Source organism: Magallana gigas, chromosome 6 (assembly GCF_963853765.1).
Source record: "Magallana gigas chromosome 6, xbMagGiga1.1, whole genome shotgun sequence".
Taxonomy (NCBI): domain Eukaryota; kingdom Metazoa; phylum Mollusca; class Bivalvia; order Ostreida; family Ostreidae; genus Magallana; species Magallana gigas.
Window position 1 is genome coordinate 46,472,676 of NC_088858.1, and position 20,288 is coordinate 46,492,963.

General features: G+C 34.0%; 2 protein-coding genes across 7 annotated transcripts; both read left to right on the forward strand.

Moving 5' to 3' along the window:
• Window positions 1-538: 538 nt before the first annotated feature.
• On the forward strand, window positions 539-6,208 carry LOC105326891 (uncharacterized). Its single transcript, XM_011427117.4, has 3 exons — window positions 539-742; window positions 4,323-4,380; window positions 5,336-6,208. Exons 1-3 carry the CDS (start codon window positions 740-742, stop codon window positions 5,968-5,970), a joined length of 696 nt encoding a protein of 231 aa, XP_011425419.3. The 5' UTR covers window positions 539-739; the 3' UTR covers window positions 5,971-6,208.
• Window positions 6,209-11,719: 5,511 nt separating this feature from the next.
• Window positions 11,720-19,769, forward strand: LOC105326892 (centrosomal protein of 83 kDa). 6 transcript variants are annotated; one of them, XM_011427118.4, is made up of 5 exons: window positions 11,720-12,131; window positions 14,775-15,737; window positions 16,281-16,304; window positions 18,120-18,401; window positions 19,158-19,769. In XM_011427118.4, the coding sequence occupies exons 2-5, from the start codon at window positions 14,952-14,954 to the stop codon at window positions 19,287-19,289; spliced, it is 1,224 nt and encodes a 407-aa protein (XP_011425420.1). In that variant the 5' UTR covers window positions 11,720-12,131; window positions 14,775-14,951; the 3' UTR covers window positions 19,290-19,769. The 6 variants fall into 6 exon arrangements, with proteins under 6 accessions (XP_011425420.1, XP_011425425.1, XP_065943780.1 ...); XM_011427123.4 differs by having other exon boundaries at window positions 18,120-18,275; XM_066087708.1 differs by lacking the exon at window positions 16,281-16,304 and adding an exon at window positions 17,130-17,153.
• Window positions 19,770-20,288: the final 519 nt, after the last annotated feature.

Sequence of the window (20,288 nt, forward strand, 5' to 3'; positions counted from 1 at the left end):
AAAATAACAATTTTAATTTCAATGTATAAATAATAGATAATCAAACACTTCAGTAAGACAAGTACGATGGCCTTTTTCATTTAGATTCAAAAATTCTTTTTTCTGGAACGTTCAATTAATAATACCTAAATCGACTTTTATTTCAGTTTTTATGTGTAATTTTCTGCATGATAAATGCCACTTAATAAAATAGTTTCTCTAAAATTTGGACAACAAAACAGCTAGACTTTTACAGTATTCGGTTCAAGCTTGTATCACGTCGCATACATATCTTTACAAACAATATCAACCTCTTAACGACATAAAATTGATTTCTCAATTCCGTTCGACATAGATCGATTTGTCAATAAAATACATATAAAGAATTAATTAGAGTAATTAATTAACTAGCGACGAATGACGCCTCATCACCCCCTTGAACTTCCCCTGTGATGTCTCAAAGCGACAAAAATCCGTAAATCTGGGGAGTGACGGACTGTGACGTAGCGCGCCTGCGTATTCACCTCCCCAAGTACTCTCACCTGTAAGGTGAGATCCCCGCGCCCTGTGATCATTCGCTAGTGTCCATCCGCGCCTACACGCATCGCCGAACGTATATATGTTCAAATAAGAGAGCTATAAGATAACAAGACAGTCCATTTTTCATTCATGATTCCAGGGAAGCTTGCACCGCCCGCTTTTATACACAGATTTATGTGATTTTGTTTTAGCTTGTGAAGGATTATCAACATCAAGAGAAATGGTGAGAAACTATTTTTATTGCAAGAGACACGTGCGACGGGAATTGAATGAAACTTTTAAATTCATCTTTTTACTCTAAAATAATGGAAATATATGTAATTAAATGTAAATTGTAATTTAAATAAAATTTCAAGTTTGTCTATTTACTCTGAATTTAAGAAAAAGGTAAATTAATCGAAAAGAAAAAATATTTTGTGAATACTGTATACAGCTGAGTTATTGTTTTAAGCTGAACGTTTTTCTGTGTGTGTGTGGGGGGGGGGGGGGGGGGGGGCACATTTTCATCAGAAAGAAAGAAGCATTCAGTTGTCTTATGATAGATCTAATAAGTTTTCGGCTTTGATTTAAGCCACTGGACACTTTGCTCTTTTTTCAGTCAAATTAATAACCATAGTGTTGACAAAATGACCCATATCTGACAAAACTGAGCTAAGTTTGTCATCCGAACATTAATTTCCGGTGAGAAAAGTTTCCAAAAATAGCCTATCATACATTTTTCATCGTGGTAACTGTCGCTGGACCATCATTTCATCATCGGATAGCTAGGCGGGTTATATATGATAGGGTAAATGGTCGCACTATTGACCCCGTTCTTATAAAAAAGACTGGATAGATATTGAAGACAAACGTTTACAATTTTATGTACAGAAGTTTTGGTTCTTCGTACAAGTCCCAAAGCGTTCAAAGGTTTTTTTTATTGGTATCAGAATATAGCCACACTGTAAGTGTGAGTGGCATTGTTCCATACATATTGACTGCATGATGACAAAAATGAAATAAAAAAACTTTCGAGATAAATGGAGATCTTGATCTTTTATATTTGGGTTTGTAAAAAAAAAGATATCGTGTTTTCTGTAAGAATTTTTTTTGAATTTGCAACATTGAAATTGCACATTAAACTAAAAAAAGGACACGAAAGGCAAAACAAAGTCCATGGTATTCAGAAAAACAATATGCATCAATGCAAAACTGGACACATTTCACGAAATAAATGAGACAGTTATATTATGTTTATATTATCGTCTTTCTTTGTTTGCCTTTTGCATATTTTTTGCATAAAAATTCTTTTTCTGATTCATTTATAAACAGCAAATAACAGAAAAGTAAAAGTACAAAAGTTCTCAAGACAGCTCAGTTTATTTAATTAATTACCAAAATATGATAAATCATATTTGTTTTTTAAAATATCTATTTAATCAAAACCGCTAAAATTATCATATCCATATTTCATATTCTTTTAATCTTATTCCATTTTGCACTTTCCGAAATACAAAACTGTTGATGAGATTTTAAAAGTGCTTTTCTTGATAAGTAATTGACAGCATGGCCTAATGCTAATGCAACATACCTTTATGATAAATAATATATTTCGCACATAATTACTCATTTAATGCCGCTGCTTCAGTGTTACGGCCATTGTTATTACGGACAAAGTTATCCGTCAACTTGAATATTTATGAATTGAGATGTATTATTCAGGTCGTTCTTGGGAAAAAACCTGTGAAGTAGATTTTCTTTTTTTCTTGTCGAACATTTTAATTTCAACTTATGGACATTTTTCTTACTGCCTCGAAATTCAATTTGCATCTAAATGGTAACTTTTTAATTCAAGTTATTTACTTAATAGTGTGTCAAAATAGCTTCACATAGTCCAAATTAAGTTTGCTACTCAATATTTGCTACATGTATCCCATATACATGAAAGTTACAGAAATTTACGATGATGCCATGAATATGATTTTTCACTTTTCAATATATTATTTATATTTTCCCGTAGTCCATATTTTCCAGATACTTAAATTAGTATATAGAATATACAAAGTATTTATATGAAACTAAAACCATGAACTGTACTAGTGAACATTTTCCTTTTTTATGCCTATTTGTTGTTTACACGGCCAATTAATGGCATTATGCAAGGAGTTGTCTTACATGCATTGTTCTTCACATAAAATGATTATTAGTTATGAGCATCGACAAGAAAGTTACAAGAATATTATTGCCTGTCATTATCAAGACACCGTCAATGGCTTAGAACGAAATTAGGAATTGGCCAACGACATAACGTCATTTTGTTTCGTTTGACCAATCATCGCCTGGTCTTGGGACGCCGTGTTTTACTTCCTCTTCATTGTGCACCTGTCGTTCTATAACTATGGCGGGGGAGGCTAAGTGTTGTTGTTCTACTTAATGGAAACATTAATTACAGGTTTTAGATTCATTAATACCTTGGTATCAATGTTAGTTTGTGTTATTAACCACAGTCTAGCATTGCATCCGATGGCAACAGCGTGGGACATATTGGTTTGGAATACAGATACTCACGAGCAAATAAATAAACTGTTATAGAAGATTACACTGATTGACAAATTCATTTTCAAACATTTGGTCCTGCTTAATCAACAAATTCGAATGCAGTCCGATTTTATTAGTTTTTTTTTATACCCCCCCCCCCCCCTTGTTTTAATCAGATAGGACATCAGAAACCGACACATGCCAAGAACGGATAATATAGCATGTCCGCAAAGTTTTAAAAAAGGCGCACATAGAAATCATTGGTTTGGAGGAAATAATATATATGTCTGTATTTCTGCATTTCTTCACCTTTGAATAACGGACCACAAACGGCGATTATATGTCGCTCCATCAAAATATCGAAGTCTTTGATTTAGAAGACCAATAAATGTGGTCAAACTCCAAGTAAAATGACCGCCGATAGTTGTCATCTGTCAGTCCGTGGTCCCCAGTAGAACCAGTCCTGGGGGTGACTCATCTTGACCTTCACTAACCTGACACGGTGTGGTCTCACTAGCCAATGTGTCCCAATCAAGTGGCCCAATCCCCTTTGTCTTATTTGTTCCGCTTGAAATGTTAGGGTATCTCCGTTCTTACTACATTGATTAGAACTGTCCATCTGTCTTTCTATCCGTCCGTCCGTACTTCAGTACTTTTGTCTGTCTGTCCGGCTGGACAAATATTTAAATATACATGAATGAAACAATCACACTGAACATATTTTGTTTATCAATGTAAATCTTGTAAAGACAATGTAAAAAAAAATTCAAACATTCCCATATGTCGAGTGTCAAGGTCGATAATTCCCTTATAACCCTGATCATCTCATGCATTAGTGTCAAAAAGATTCAAAATGAATCGACTAGATATTGATATTTCAGTAGCAATGTGACATCTGGCTTCAAGAATTAAGGTTAAATTTGACAGGTCAAGGCCATTTTCTGATGTATATTAGGAACATTCTAAAGCATTCTTTAATTACAGTAAATCAGCGATCTAAATTTATAATTAATGTAAAACTTTAAAATCGTTGAAGAACATTTCCAAAATCAGACGAGAAATCTTTATTATCTCATATAAATGACAGTTAGTTCAGAATAAGGGGAAATTCATGATATGGGGAAATTCGGCAACTTTTTATCCATGTAATGTAAGGGAAATTTAGTTTCAATCCATGCAGTGTGTACAAATTAAACTAATGAAACACAAAAGCGTTGAATGTGATTATCGTTATGTTATAATCAAATTATGAACTAGTAAATATAATATATATATTTATTTTGCAGGGTGTTTGGACTTTTCTATCGATATTCTTACTTCATCACGTGGTTTCCGGTCATATGGGTAAGTTGACATGTAAAACGTACAATATTTACTTATACATGTATTTGACTTTCACATTCTATGGTATATAAGTACAATTAAAACAGAATCATTGCAAAATCTTCTTCGATGAAAGATATTCGTAAGTTTTTTTTTAAATTTTGCATCATAGTCCATCTTTTATATCTCTTGTATAACAAATGTAATTTTACGTGCTTGACAAAATTATCTATCTCTAAGAGAATCTAAAATAATAAATTAGTTTCCTTTATTCTAAGATCTTTTTTGGTCAAGATGCAACAAAATGGTATTGAAATGCATAGCTTTAGTTGTACATTGTTTTAAATTATGCGTCTAATAAGTTAAATTTCTTCGGATGTTTCCTAAAGGAGGTAGATGAGAAAATCTTTTAATTAAATCTGATTTTACAGGGTACTCACATTAAGATCTGATCACTTTTTACTGGGCTCTTCCTCTTATTTTTTTCGACTTTTGCAAAACTGATCATGAATTTAAGATTTTTAACGCAAGGTTTCTTCTCTTTGTAATAAATATTTGCACCATTTTATTAGTTAAGCTTTAAATCGCACTTTGACAAAAAAAAAATAACACTAAAGAAAATCAAGAATCTAACCAATTTGAAAGTAAAATTTGACGTGTAGGGACCTTCCACTAAATTCCACTGTTAGTATTTACTAGTAAATGATTTTATATTTGCTTCTTTCTTGATTGATTTTTCAAAATCTTTAATGCATAAAATACATAATACCAAAAATTCTTTATTTCGTGTTTTGTTTTCACAAAATCTACAAAATTTGAACTTTTTCATTTCTTGTTTTGTTTTCCTAAACCTGCATATTATGGACATTCACCGTAAAGAAAAGGAAAATGCAAGGGACTTTTCCTGCACGTGTACATTCGTTCAATTCCAAATTTTAATAACAAAGTTCATCAAAGTCCATGTTTTTTGTTTTAGGTCGTGACCACTCGGAGGCCAGTCGCTGGTACCAGAGAACAGTGCGCGCCAAAGACCCGTTCGCCAAGTTCACAGAGGAGACTCTGAACCTCGGTACCAGGTTCCCGCGCCCGGGAGAGAGCGGCTTCAGTAAATCAGACACGATGCTACCCCCTACCACAACCCCGACGCTGCTAGACTCGTTCCTTAATTATGACTACAACTACGATTACCCCTCAGTGACCCCCGTCGCTTCTACTACGGATGGTAGCAAGAAAAGCACGACCAAAGCGACACAGAGCAACCATTTAGCGCAAAAACTCGACTTTGTGGACCCAGTTCAAGGGGATACGTTTTCGGTCACGTTCGACCCCTTACCCACACAAGTGTATCCAACACCCCCCGGAGGGTTCTTGAACTTTGAGAATACAAAGCTGTATCCTGAGACAAACAATAATCAACAAAACGTTGGTCTGAGTGATCTAGATAGCAACAGTCTGCACAACGACCTAGACTTCTTCTCCAAGCTGAAGAACGAACGGAAGAGGATTCTGGCTGAAAGGCTTGTGAGGAATATCCAGAGACCTCTCAGTTTTCAGGAAAATAATCACTTAAATATCGATCCCCTCTGGGTCTATCTTCTGGCGTCGCAGTAACCGAGCTAAATGACGTCATTATCTACAAACTATTTATACTTCTGTGATACGTGCACCGTACATGGTTGTACAGACAGTGAGTGGTTGAACTGTAGGATAGGTTTACCTGTAGTTTGACCTAATTATTAGATACCCAGTTTTGTGATGTTGCAGCACGTATGACGATATCAAATAATCGACCAATGCACTTATTTAACATTGCTTGTTATATTTGTTGATGTTTTATTTCAATGACATATCAATGTTGTTCTCTGATGTTTTTGTTCATTAAACAGAATAAATATTAAGAAATAAGTTGTCTTATTCAATTTTCTCTCTCTCTCTCTCTCTCTCTCTCTCTCTCTCTCTCTCTCTCTCTCTCTCTCTCTCTCTCTCTCTCTCTCTCTCGTTTGAAGGTATATGAATGATAGAGTGATATGCTTTGAATAGCAGGAAAAAATATCCGCTATTAGTTCTTTCCGTGATCTATATTAAATGACTCACCACCAGCCTTACTGTTACTTATACCTGCCTACAATATACGTGTATATGACAGTCCTGCTTGAGAATCTATCGGACAAATTTTGCGCTATCGCACCACTAAATAAGCTGCTGTCATATTACTTAATTACAAGACTTGGTCATTGCAATCAATACATTATTTCTATGGTAACTGATTTACATATATATGGACAGAGAAAGACAGAGAGGGAGAGAGTATACTGGGTTTTTTCCAGATCAGTAAAAGGTTATTTAGTTTGTATCGGATGATTTTGATGGCGATAGCAGTGATTGCTTTATATATATACATGTATATATCTCTTGAGAATCTTGATAGGGCGAATCATTGTAGGTAAACAACAATCATCTTATAATGCAACACTGATCAATAAAAAATTCCAAAAAAAACAACAAATCGACTAAAATATAGATTTTTTTTATTCCAAAAATAGACAATTAGAACTCAAAGAAACGTAGATATGAACTTTGATGATTATAAAGTTTCTGCACAAAATGGAAACTTACAATTTTTTTCTTTTCTAGAAATCCCCTAAATATCGCTAAATGATAAAAATAATTAGTATTGATAAAAATAATATATTCTGAATGTTCAGTCTCTATGTGCTATCAACCAATCACACATTCATAATCAGTTGGCATTTTATTTTTTTATATTTTAACCATCTTTGATTAATTTTTCAATAAATTTTTAGATACAAAGAAAGAAGTGGTTGAGTAAAAATTTCATAATTTATGCACATGTACGTGTGGTATGGCTGAACTCACTCTGTTTAGAGTGTCTCTTAATTTTTACACCAAACAATACAAAAAGTGAACGTAGAATAACGACAATAGTAAGTAAAAACAAACGAATACAACAACGGAATCAAATATAGGTGAATTAGCAATAAAATCAAAGGTAAATCAATAATAATCCATAGGTATTTCTGTAACTAACTAAATTTGTAAAAAAAAAAAACAAAAAAAAAAAAACAAAAAAAAAAACTAAAGGTAAGACATTTAGTTTTAAAAGTTGTAAATGAATACTAGATGAAACGCCACTTATTTGGGACAAAACGTTATCTTTAATAAATTATCCCGACCTACGTACACCGCGGTAGAGTTATGTCGTCCGATTGTAATGTATGAAGATGTATGCAAGACTGTATGAGATACTAGTCCATGTCTTATTACCATTTCTTATTCCAGTCCTAGATTTCCCTTTGTGTTTCCCTGTACGTTGTTCTGGTTAGATATGAGTGTTATCTTTGGTATTATTCATACCGTTTATTTATCTCCAGTTCTCTCTTTAAGCTTTATTCTTTATTTTTTTCATTATCTATTTATAGTTTTATTCATGGGCTACGTATTGTACAACTTTTGATTTTATTTCAGAGCTTTCTATCATACAATTCAAACTATGGGTTTTGATTTTAAGGTCTCATAGTTTTACTTTTGGGTTTTTGTTTTGTTTTGGAAAATGGTATTAATTCGCTAGCTATTTTTTTAAACCGATTATATATCACATTGATGCCCCATTGTTTTAGTCTGAGAACTAAGAAATACCCATACGTTAAGTCTTTTTAGCAATTCTGATTAATGAATTTTCATCATATGTTTTCCGAAACCAAATTTAATTCGTTTTTGCAAAGCATTAATTTTTATTTTATTTTGAAACAATAATTTTTTTTAAAGAATTATAATAATAATTCTGATGTGTTTGAGACTTTTTAGTTTTATTTGAAAAATATCATATTTGACTTTCTCTGGTGTCTCTAGCTCTACACATTTAAATTAATTGAATTGTTTCATATTTGTCCATCTTCCTAAGTTTAATTTTTTTTCTAATCAGTTATTATTTCTATTAAAAGTGGAATCAAAAACTAAATACTAAAATAAAAAATCATCAATTCTTCATTCATGTGAAATCATTTTTTCCAGTTTATATCATTTGAATACACTTCTTTGTGTAATTATCAACATGATACCCCAAAATCCATGGTCAAGTGTCAGGGTATCTATCTATACTACTATATTAAAATAATAGACTCGAATTTTTGAGCTTTAATATTGATAAATCGGAAGAGTACTGTCTTTTGTTTTATATATTTTAAACATCATTGGTACTTGAAGATTACCAATTTGTTTTTATTTTTTTTCAATCAAGCTTCGTTAATTAATTATCAACGAAAAATCCTCAAAAAATTCCGGAAATGATCTGAATTTTTTTGACTTTACAATCTTGTACATGCGCATTACATTCCCGGTAAATCAGCCGGGGGGGGGGGGGGGGCTCTTTATTTTATGTATCCACAATATCACATTTGCATGGATAAACTTGGAAACGATAAAACAAATGCGTGTTAATTTTCATTGGAAATTTTTTCTGTTCATCAAAGAAAATACGGGTGATAACTCAAACACAGTACATTTACTATAAAAAAAAATCCCGAGAGTTTCAAATGTCAACAAAGTGTGTAAAATATGTTGAATTCTGCAATTATAGAATTTAAACTTTTCGAAGAAAGATATTTACAGCTTCAAAATGGTTTGTTGTGAACAATTTGACTGTTATTTTCAATGCAACTTTATTAATTTTCTCCAAAATCGTTTTGGAGCGATTCTGCAATTTTCTGCTACGTTACGGATATATGGGGACATTTTAACTGTGGTGAAGGCCTTTCCCGAAGCACAGTTAGATTATTCCAACTCAGCAGAGTGTAGTGAAATTAATAGCATTATTGTAGGCTTAAAGTTTGGTTATGCAAATGTCAACAATATACGGTGTTTCGATGTATCTACTTTGTAAAAGCCCGATATCATATGCAATGTCAACCCGTGCACGCACGGGTCAAAGTCTAGTACAATTAAAATTTCTATGTTCACTGACTAAGTTTTGGCTTCGCCTTTTGCCAGCAGTCGCACTGGTTTCGATTTCATATGTACATGTACAATGAGAGACTGTAGAGGAGACGCCAAAGTAAAAAGTCAAACAGCAACAAAACGTAATCAACGTCAGACAAAATTACATGTATTATGGAGTATGGAGGAAATAGTCGCGGAATATCTCAAATCTTCATTAATTTAAAGCACATTCTCTACGATATTATTTTTTTGTTTGAAATTAAGAACAAATTGATTTTGATTTTCATTACCCGCTCCTAGACTGGTTTGATTTTTATTGATGATACATTGCCTTTTCTGGCTATATACGTCTCACAAATAAACAACTTGTTTGATTTTTAATCTTTATTATTTGACGTCAGTGGACCACTGTTTGATTTCAATTAGGTGGGTCAGTCATTTCCTGTTAATATATGATTGATTAATACATATGATGTAAAATTTCAATCTAATTAATTTATTCTCTTAAGACAATAATTGTTTCAAAAGCTACATTTTCTCTGCATAAGAAGCAGAACTTGTTGCTTATAATCTTGTTGTTTTCTCAGATACAAAATATATGTTCAAATCAAATCACGCAATTAAGAGAAAACTCTATATATTTTCTGTGAAAATTGTTGTAATACCTGATATCATTATACATTACTCAGGCACGTAGCATCAGGGGGGCCTGCCCCCCCCCCCCACTTTTTCTCGCAGCAAACAAAAAATTGAATTAACATGGAGTCCCCCCCCCCACTTTTTTGGGATTATGTAAAAGATTGACATGAAAATAAGGAAATGAGGAGTAAAATTGAAGTTATATACTAAGCCAGCCCCCCCCCCCCCCCCCCCCCCCCCCCCCCCCACGGATTAGGATTTTGGGAAACTTTAAATTTTCCTTTCTTTTTTTTTTTGCTTGTCAAGATTTTTTGGATGAGTCTGCCCCCCCCCCCCTCCACTTTCAAAAACGACGATGCTACGTGCCTGTTACTGTAACTACCCACATCGATTCTAAGTGATCTACATGTATATCATAGACCAATTCCAACTTTAATAAAACGCGCGTATCTAGAAAAGCGGGACACACCCATCGCAAAAAGGAAGTTTGTTCAAATCCACTGCAACACTGGAATACAAAAAAGAAGGATCAGCCAATTCTAAACCAGAATAGGCCTGGAAATTCGTCTTTCCTCCTCCGTCGTCGTCAATACACCAAAACAATTTACCGTGTTCTTTGTTTACCTCATACATCATGTAAAATGTGAGTTGTATGTACTCAGTGATATCAAATCAATCAATATAATGCCCCATCCCCTTGATCAGCAACAAGCCGCACGAGGGGATAACAACGTCTAATTTTAGTATAACTAAAGATGAAACAGAGTACAAATAAATATATCATATAGAAAATTTCTCCGTATATTTAGCTAATGTCATTGTGCAAAAATTAGTAAATAGGTAATGTACGTTATGCAGTATATGCCATGGGGGAGATGAACGAAGAAAGCGGGTAATGAAGTCCCGTGGGAGCGATTGATGCGGGTTCACCTGCCCACGGTGACAGGTCACACGTACAGGTCATGACATCACAATCTGTGCAACGTCACCGGAGGGATACAGACGATCTGGAACACATCGTATTGCGAAGTTCACACGAGGCAGTTTTAGCTGAAATAATTGACTAATTACATCTAAGTTGTTTTGCACAAAACACTGAAAGATATAAATAACTTCAATCTCAATTGAAGACGTAGAAACATGTCTGCACCACAGTGCATGTTGTTTGACAAGGTATGTGCTTGCATCAGCTGAGCTATACAAAAAGCATCAATAGAGGATTGATTATGACAAAAAATGCTTCTTGAAAACAGATTTTCGCATATCTCTTAAAATTTCTTGACAACTTCTTTCTCTTTTTCCCCTTCCTTTCTGCTTTTCTGTCTGTCTGCTTGTTGATCCGTCGTTCTGTCTGTTGGTCAGTTCGTTTGTCCGTCCGTCCGTCTGTCTGTCTGTCTGTGTATGTTTGCAAAATATCCATAGCCATTGAAGTGAAGAGATGCAATCTGCTACGCCGATATTCTGTGGTTATGTATGGGAGGCGATCCCTATTGCAAATTCACATATAAGCGAGTGTCTCGACAATTCTAAAGCAGACCAAATTATTTTCTGTATTTTTTAATCCTATTTTATTTGATTTAGTAATTTTAGAACGACTAGGTCCGAGCAACAGAAAAGTCCTTATCGACACAATAGGTAGATTAGAACTTCATTGTTTCTAAGGACGCTACGAAATGACCGCACCAGATTACGAGATTTTTAAATACCCGCAAACAATCCTGCAACAAATAAAATCACTAAATATATCTACATATTTACATTAATGCTTTTTTACACTGCGGCTATTCTTGACAGCTCAAGCGATTGTCGTTCCCTTTTGTGATTTGATTCACGGGTACCAATTCTACCATTCGGGGTCTACCCTGCCTTTGCACCGTCGTGGAGGCTTTAAAACTCCACAATATTTCTCTCTCAATAGGTTGGTCTGTGTGTGATAAGGTATCACAAGATCGATCTTCAACAAAAATCCTCCCCGAAACAACACCAGCAGAAGATTTTGATAACTGGAATTTAACAACTGGTAACTCGAGTCGGCCATTGTGAATCGGATAACAACAACATGTCTCCTCGAGAAACGGGATAGAAATCCCCTTATTGTTATTTTCAAATGAGAGGAAAAAACCGGATGTAGAAAATGACTAAACATAGACAATTTATTCTTGTGATTTCATATCTCGGTAAGTCATTTAAACAAATGTTTAGCTTTCATATCGCGCGGATATGTTGCGACAAGTTTAGTTTTAAAATAACAAGACTTACAAGGTCGAAATATCGTGCATATATTTTTGTTTTCCTCCCTATGAGAGAGAGAGAGAGAGAGAGAGAGAGAGAGAGAGAGAGAGAGAGAGAGAGAGAGAGAGAGAGAGAGAGAGAGAGAGAGATATTTATCTTAAAAATATACGATCTTCGGATCTAACTATTCGTTCACGGAATGGTAACGATAGTACACAGTAAACGTATGACAGTATGTGTAGATCTTCCATTTTGTATACACTTTTTCTAATCGTGAAAGTTGGAAAGTATGATTATGTTCAAAACGTGACAATTTAAATTAAATAAGGTTCTATGCTTGCTCTTGCCAAACAAATTAACTCAATGGATTTTACAGGTTTGTGATATTTCAGTGATGAGAAAGATAAATCAACCTTGGCCGTTGCATTATCGTTTAATATCGACTCTGTTACACGTATTCAATTTTCACACAAGTCTCAAAAGTCAATAAACTACTAACGATATCGATACAACCACCATTTCTTAATGACGCCATGCCATCTATTCAAAGATTGAAAATTATGGCCCAAATCCATACAAATTATTTTCCGTGTAAAAAAACAATGTTTACAATGCTGGTTTGGTTTTTACTTAATAAGAAGGTGCAAAGGTGTATGTTTCGGAAAAAAAAGATTAAGATGTATACATCTCATTCATTATTCTCCCTAAACTCTGGGTGACGTCAATCAATCAGGGACAGCATCAGTTGTGCGTTTTGATGGAAGGGACGGCGGCTTCCTCTAGCCGTGATGGATGATGGGGTCTGACAGATTAGTCCCACAATCAACAAAACAACCTCCTTTTGTATTGAAGTAGCTTTGTACTTTCCTTTTATATTCTTTCAAACCATTGAAACTCGAAACGAACTAACACCGATTTTATTAACAGAAAAAATATTTATCTTTAAAATTAAAGAAGAAAATCAAATCATTTCTTTTCAATGGTTTTTTTTTTCAAGATATCAAATTTATTTCACAATTTTATCAAAGGAATTTATATATGCGTTCTATATCGAGCTTGAATAGTTCAGGGTTTTTAAATCAACATCAAGGTGCCTTAACTTTATACGTATCTATTCTGAGGCGGTAAACCTTTCCTGCGACGAACCTCACACCTACCCTCTGTATTTGGGACAAGGTTTAGAATTCAATTCATCAAAGTTAAAAACACCCGATTAATTGAACAACGGTCTTTGTCAACCGACTTAATTATCCCGCATTCTGTTTGCATTTTGTCTGGGAGACTACACATATTTAAGGAGCCCTGCTCCATGAAATTCACATCAATGTTATTCGTACCTTATTTTAAGTGTATCTCTCTCCGAGTTCAGTTTAAACATATTTCACTGAATCTACATGTATGTACAGAAAAAAGGGATTTAGCATCTATTTTAATGAATGGTACAATTATTATCAAAACAAACTAGGACGATGATCTGTTTCCACCTAATTGTAGAGGAAAAGAAACATGGGGCGTTTGATTTGTTCAATATTATGCTGTGCGATCCGTATGCTTGGTATTGTTACTATACAGCATGATCCATACGTTCTATAGCATTAAATGTCGAAATCCATCCAGTTCTCTGCTTTCAATGTTTCAATATTAACGCACAAATCTCTATCACCACCAGGGAGTTAATCCGATAATTTTAAAATCGGATCATCAAGTAATGAATGATTTAAATTGCAATATACTCCGGATTTCGGTTTTTCATCAATCGATTCGATATTTTCTTTATTAGACTTAAACGCACTTTGAATATAACCCTTTTATTGAAGAGCTTTGTAAACGACGGCCCCAGGGATCGATCGATCCAACCGAGTTTGTTCTGTACACCCATTATAGCAATTATAGAATTAAACATATACCACTTTAAATAATCTCTTGACATAATCGAAAACCTTTTATTCATATATTTAAAAAAAAGTTGCCCTAAACAACCTACTCTGTCTCCCTCTTTTTCGCTGTCATTCTGTCCGTCCGCCTGTCTGTCTATGTCTAAGTTTTTCTCTCTCTCTCTCGCTCTCTCTCTCTCTCTCTCTCTCTCTCTCTCTCTCTCTCTCTCTCTCTCTCTCTCTCTCTCTCTCTCTCTCTGTGTAAAATTCTTAATTGAAAGATTTCGATTTGTTCTGTCAAAAATGTTATGAAAAAATTTATTAAGACGCTATTTCTCGCCACAAAAGACATTTTCCCATTAACAAGCATGGTCATCCACTGTGGCCTTTCACAACCTTCTTATCTCCTCTAAGTGGGGTCGATACACCTGAAGAATACAAAATAAACATTCACGTTCGTCAATATAAGCTGCACTTTCAAGAGTTGCTGTTTAAAGCTAGCACTTGTCTGCAGTCAATAACTCAGTCCAAACCATTGTCGATGATTTATAACCAATACAATCTCTTAATTCCAATCAATAAATGTTATTGGATGTGTATTGTTACCAGCCCAATTTGAGCTGAAGGCATAAACTGTGTTCTTATTCTTTATTAGCACCAGAAATATGCCTAACAAGCTAAATTATACTTATTCATATTCTTTTATTTTTCCAGGACTTTTCTAACAAAGGAGAAATTGGGCCATTTCAAAAGGGGAACGTGTTTATCACTATAGCGGCAAAGGTTTGTTATCGGAAGTGATTTTCTTCCGGAAACTAGCCGTAACTGATATTATTAGCAAATCTGGATTCCAAAGAAGCTAAATCTGCCTCACAGCTTCTCTACCGTCAAATGACAATGACGTCGGAAAAGGAAAAGGCGAAAAAGACGTTCGACTTTCGAATGTCGAAAAAGGTGGCAGAATTGACTCAGGTAGTTCATATGTTGTTCACAAGAAACCACGAGAAAGAAGTGGAGATTGAAGCTCTTAAAGACGCGTATGAGTACGAAATATCACTAGTTCAAGAGGATGCAATTGAACAACTGAAGAAAAGTGAGGAAAAACGAAAAGAACTGGAAAAGTTGTTGGAAAATGAACGCAAAGTAAGTCGTGAGCGGGTAAAAAGTGCCATTCAACAGGAAGCATCTACCAAAGAGGAACAATGGAAAGAAAAAGTTAAACTTCTGGAGCAGCAATTAACAGACGAGAAAAACGAAAGCCAAAACCTGAGAGATTTATTAATAAATGCTCAAAAGGACATTGAAAAACTAAGGCAAGGAGTAGCAGAACAACTACAGAGTAAAAATGAAGAAATTCACCGCAAAAATCAGGAACTGGAAAGACTACGACAGAAAGTGGCCAATCTGGAACACACACAGAGCGAGAGTGAGAAACACTATAAAGAGATCATCCGAGACTTGGAAAAGAGTAACGAGAAGTTAGAACGAGAGTTGGCACAGTTACAGGCTCTGCTAGAGGAAACCCACCGATCAAAAATGCATTTTGAATCCAAGAGTCAAAAGCTTGAAACAGATTTGAAAAATTTGAGAAAGGACTTCAGCAAAAAAGTATCTGAGGTGGTCGCTAGTCAACGGTCTCAAACCACTCACCAGCTACCGGCCCAGCGGCAATATACGGTAAGAATTAGTGTAAATGGACTAATGAATCATACTCCTGTGAGTTGAAGGACAACTGTATCCTTTTTTTTCATCAACCTGAAGAAGTCTCAATCCTTGGCAATTACTTTTTTCGTTGAAGCAACAATTTGTACGACAGTCCATTGGTTTGTAGAACACCATATTGTGGTAGTTATTGTTTGAGTAAAACTGGCCGTATGTTTCTAAAAATTGCATTTTGACAACGCATACAATGAGATTGCGCTGCAACCATTTCAGCTGTCTCTATAAATACTCAATAACTTTTAAATGAAAAAGAGCGAAAATGAAAAGCTTAAGTTTCAAAATCACTAAAAACATGCCAAGAAAATTGAACATTTGTCAAATCAATCTCAAACTCCGATGTCGCTTGGCCAGCATCACTAATCTACATGAAGTATGACTAATTAGAAAATGTAACAATACCCTTCAAAACTTCAACAAATTGGTGTACCATATTCTGTGCACATATATATAATATTCACAGAATTGTGGCTTTTTTCATCGCCACGTGGTTTATTTCAGCCAACCGGAACAATGACGATAAAGGTATGACGTCATACTTGCATGGTGCTAGATTTTTATACATATATGAATTTTTACAATGTATTCAGCATACTGACACAAAGTATATTTCTATTGTTTTTTTTATTAGAAAAGTTCGCGGTTTTGGCTGTTTGCCTTTATTTTTACGAATAAAGTTGTCCTCCCTTCTTCTGATTTTCTTCTGAACCTTCCTTAACACAGCTTGGATAGCTCTCCTTCTGTTCTAATTCATCATTCCAAGTGATGCCTTTTATGCTCTATTTACGTGAAGGTCTTCAAACTTGATCATGATGAAAAAAAGAGAATTGTAACCGGATTGGTGTTTCCCCTTTTTCATTCTCCCATCACGCTGAATTCTTAGTACAATTTCTTGAATGGTGCTTTGATGTCAAATAATAGACCTATGTAACCTTTTCTTTGCTTTAGATTATCATTGAGTATTTTATATATTTAGCTGACCAATTGCAAATTAATTTTCGATTTGACGCTCTCTCTCTCCTCTCTCTCTCTCTCCATGTCTCTCTCTCACACATATATTTTTTCTGAATACATGTACATGTCATACATGATGTGGAAATTATTTTGTTGTTCCCATAATTATTTTGTTGTTCCCATATTATTTCCAAGATTCCAAGTACATAATGTAATTTATACTCTTTAGTCTAAATATATAGTGAATAAAAAAAGATAGGGTCCTGGTTTCCTTCTAGGAAAACAATTGTAAAAATTTGCAAGCATGGATAATATGTCAAAATGGTACCTAGAAATGTATTATCATGGCGTCACTTTTCTTGTAAAATCCAATAGATCCGGAAAATTTATTTTCAGAATTATACGTCGCGTATGGTGAAGGTAATGGCCACATGTTTATTTCATGCCTCAGTCAACAATGAAATCCAGACACCGCATTAATTCTTTTAAAAAAAAAAAAGCACAACAATAATTTATTGTGGAAATTTTCTAAAGTGCGATTTTAGAATTTTCAATCATTGTAAATGAATCGGGGCATGAAATACACAATTATCACGTTTTGGTTAGTTTTGTGAAAAATTACGTCACAGAGCACTTGTTAAGCATATCCGTTTAATTGTTTGCCTTGGAAACGAGGGAATTCTATAATTTATACCTAAGAACTTAACATATGATCACTCGTGTACTATTCAAATGGTTAATTTACACTGTATGACATACTAATATGCTCTCTATCAAAGAATATCGAAACTATCATTAGTCATTATGCATGAAATTAGAGCGCATGCGTAGTCATCATGAAAAATGAATTAACTGATGTACTCAATAAACCTTCCGAAATTACTACATTTTTACATACGGTACCGTTTGAAACTCACTCACTGTTTATGAAATGAAGAAATATAATAAAAATTGTCATTTACTTCGACTTGTTTCCTTAATATGTCAACAGAAATTTTAATGGTAGCCTTACAATTCATAAAATTTAAATGTGCGAAGTAATGTTTTAAGATTTTTTCTGGAAATGTGAGAAGCAGAAAATGTTAATCAACGAAATAACATGAAGTACTCTGAGGAATGGGGGATGTTAATATGGAAATACATATTTACTTTAGGACTAATCAAATGCAAATCAAGGCTCTAAATAAATATAAATAATTCCTCTAAAAACCAATTTTCGTAAAACTAACTCCATAACAACAAAATAACAAAATCAACTTGATGAATGCTACATCTGGTATTTACAACCCTATCTTTCATATTTGTTAAATAAGAATTGGTTTGACAATATTGGACAATAGAATTATGGCACTGTTTAAATCGTCCTTAATTTTTTCTTTCTTTCAGGATTACAACGAGGAAGTAGAAAAATTACGACGGGAAGTGCAAAGATATCGAATGGAACTCAGCAACCGAGACAACAACTTCAACCGGATGTTTACCGACGGACAACAGCTGATGGTGGATCCACGAGCAGGGAAAATCGCCATCACTCAACAACAGGTGCTTGCTGCTGGCCCCACCCAATCTAAGTCGGAACCCGTCCTCGGAAACAGGGAGAAATCGTTCTCCTATGCGTTTGTACAATCTCTGGACGAATCCGTAAGCACCGAGGGTTCCCGAGTGGCGGTAACGTTTGTCGTGAAGCATGTATTGTCCACTAAGCTACATGTATCAGCTATATACTGCATGTAAAACTTTGGCGGTGGTTGGTTATGCATTAACTGCTCCCTTGCATATATCTTTTCATATCATGTTTACCAAAAATATATTTAAAATATCACTTTTTCTTTAATATATCTTTGATTCTGCCTTAAAATCCTTTTGAATACTTTTGAGTTCTTACTAATAAAGTTGCTTTCAGTGATATGATATTTAATAAATACGGACTCAACATCGTCTTCAAATTACTACAACGCGTTTTTCGTCAAAGATATTCTTGATTTTCCTCTGCTTTTTTGTTTCGATTATGCCCGATTACCTTTATTGATCAAAAGATGCAAATAAATCATTAAGATGATTCTGACTTCGTTGTATGATCTTGATGCATTACCGAAATCGAATCTTTCCTTCCGCTATTATTATTCGAGATTTATAGTTGAACTTTTACGGTCTTCTTCAATTAATTACTCTTTGTAAACGCCTTTTTTCCATTGCAGCCAGTGGCGCTAGACTTTTATAGAGATAACCGACAAAGAGCGATAATCACGATAACCATGACTATATACAATTAATAGTTTTTTAAAACTAACAATTATTAAACAAACATGTATCCTTTATGAAGTTATGTATATTTTTTAAAAATATATTTTTAAAATTTCCTTGTATTTTACAGAGAACTTAAAAAAATCATTATAAACATTGGTTCATTTTTGTCGTTGACAGAAGCGGCCAACAAGTTCCAGAGTTTCCTCAGCATCAGGGAGACTTCCGGCTCTTACCCAGGAACAGAAAACACGTCTCACCAAACTAATGAAGCCCCGTCCTCTTCCGAAAGAAATGCTTTATGGGAAATAATACGATTTACGTCATAATTAACTGCTTTAAAATTTGTCTTCCCCAATGACAAAATACAACTTCATATTTGCATGTTTTTTAAGAAAAAATCTTAACATTTGTCAGATGAGACAGATGTGATTTTTACAATTATTTATATTTGTTCTCTTTGTAAACAATTATGGAACAAGTTATTATCAACTTCGGACTCGATGTAAACATTTTGTTAATTTGAACAAGAAACAATAATTTTGAAGACAAAGTTTTTCCTTATACATGGTTTATGATTTATTTGTTATGAAGAGAAAGTGAATTCTTAAATATGAAAATTGAGAGAAAATCTTGATAGTTGGTTTGTTTTTGAAAAATTTCAACTATTTATCACATAAACCATGAAAAAAGAAATTGGATCAACACGTCTAAGAAATATCTCATAACAACTTTTTAATGCTACCTTTTGCAAACATTGTGTATGTATAAATTGAATAAATATATTTTGTAGCTTTTTGTTTTGATTTCTCGCCTAAGTAATGGAATTTTAACATTCTGGTATTTCATAACAATCGTCTATGGAAACAAATAACTCATACAGGTTAACCAAACACGCACATCTTAAAATATGAGTTCATTTCATCTCATGTACGGGATATATCTAGTAACAGTACACGATATCTTCTGGCGATGAATATTTTTGAAATTGATAAGAATATGATAAACACTCACGATTAGATATAAACATTTGAGTCTTATCATTTTATTCATGAAAACATACACATAAAACCTATTTTGAAGTTCACAAATATGGGGAAAATATTTCATATCAGAGTCTTGAACCCTTTCAATATCATCAGGTCCTTTTATGACCTTAAAGTTCTTCACCAAAGGTATAGGTTTCATACTGCTTTTTGAAAGATTTCAGACAGAGAGGTGGTCATCATTAGATTCATTACAATATTTTTTTTACGCCAGAATGAAACTTAATGAAATGCATACATGAGATTCCTCGACAGGTTTGTGTAT

Coding starts and splice junctions, on each gene's coding strand:
- LOC105326891 (XM_011427117.4), top strand. Junction 4,381..5,335: donor CGTGGTTTCCGGTCATATGG/GTAAGTTGACAT, acceptor TTTTTGTTTTAG/GTCGTGACCACTCGGAGGCC.
- LOC105326892 (XM_011427118.4), top strand. CDS start 14,952: ATGACAATGACGTCGGAAAAGGAAAAGGCGAAAAAGACGTTCGACTTT. Junction 15,738..16,280: donor CGGCCCAGCGGCAATATACG/GTAAGAATTAGT, acceptor GGTTTATTTCAG/CCAACCGGAACAATGACGAT. Junction 16,305..18,119: donor CCGGAACAATGACGATAAAG/GTATGACGTCAT, acceptor TCTTTCTTTCAG/GATTACAACGAGGAAGTAGA.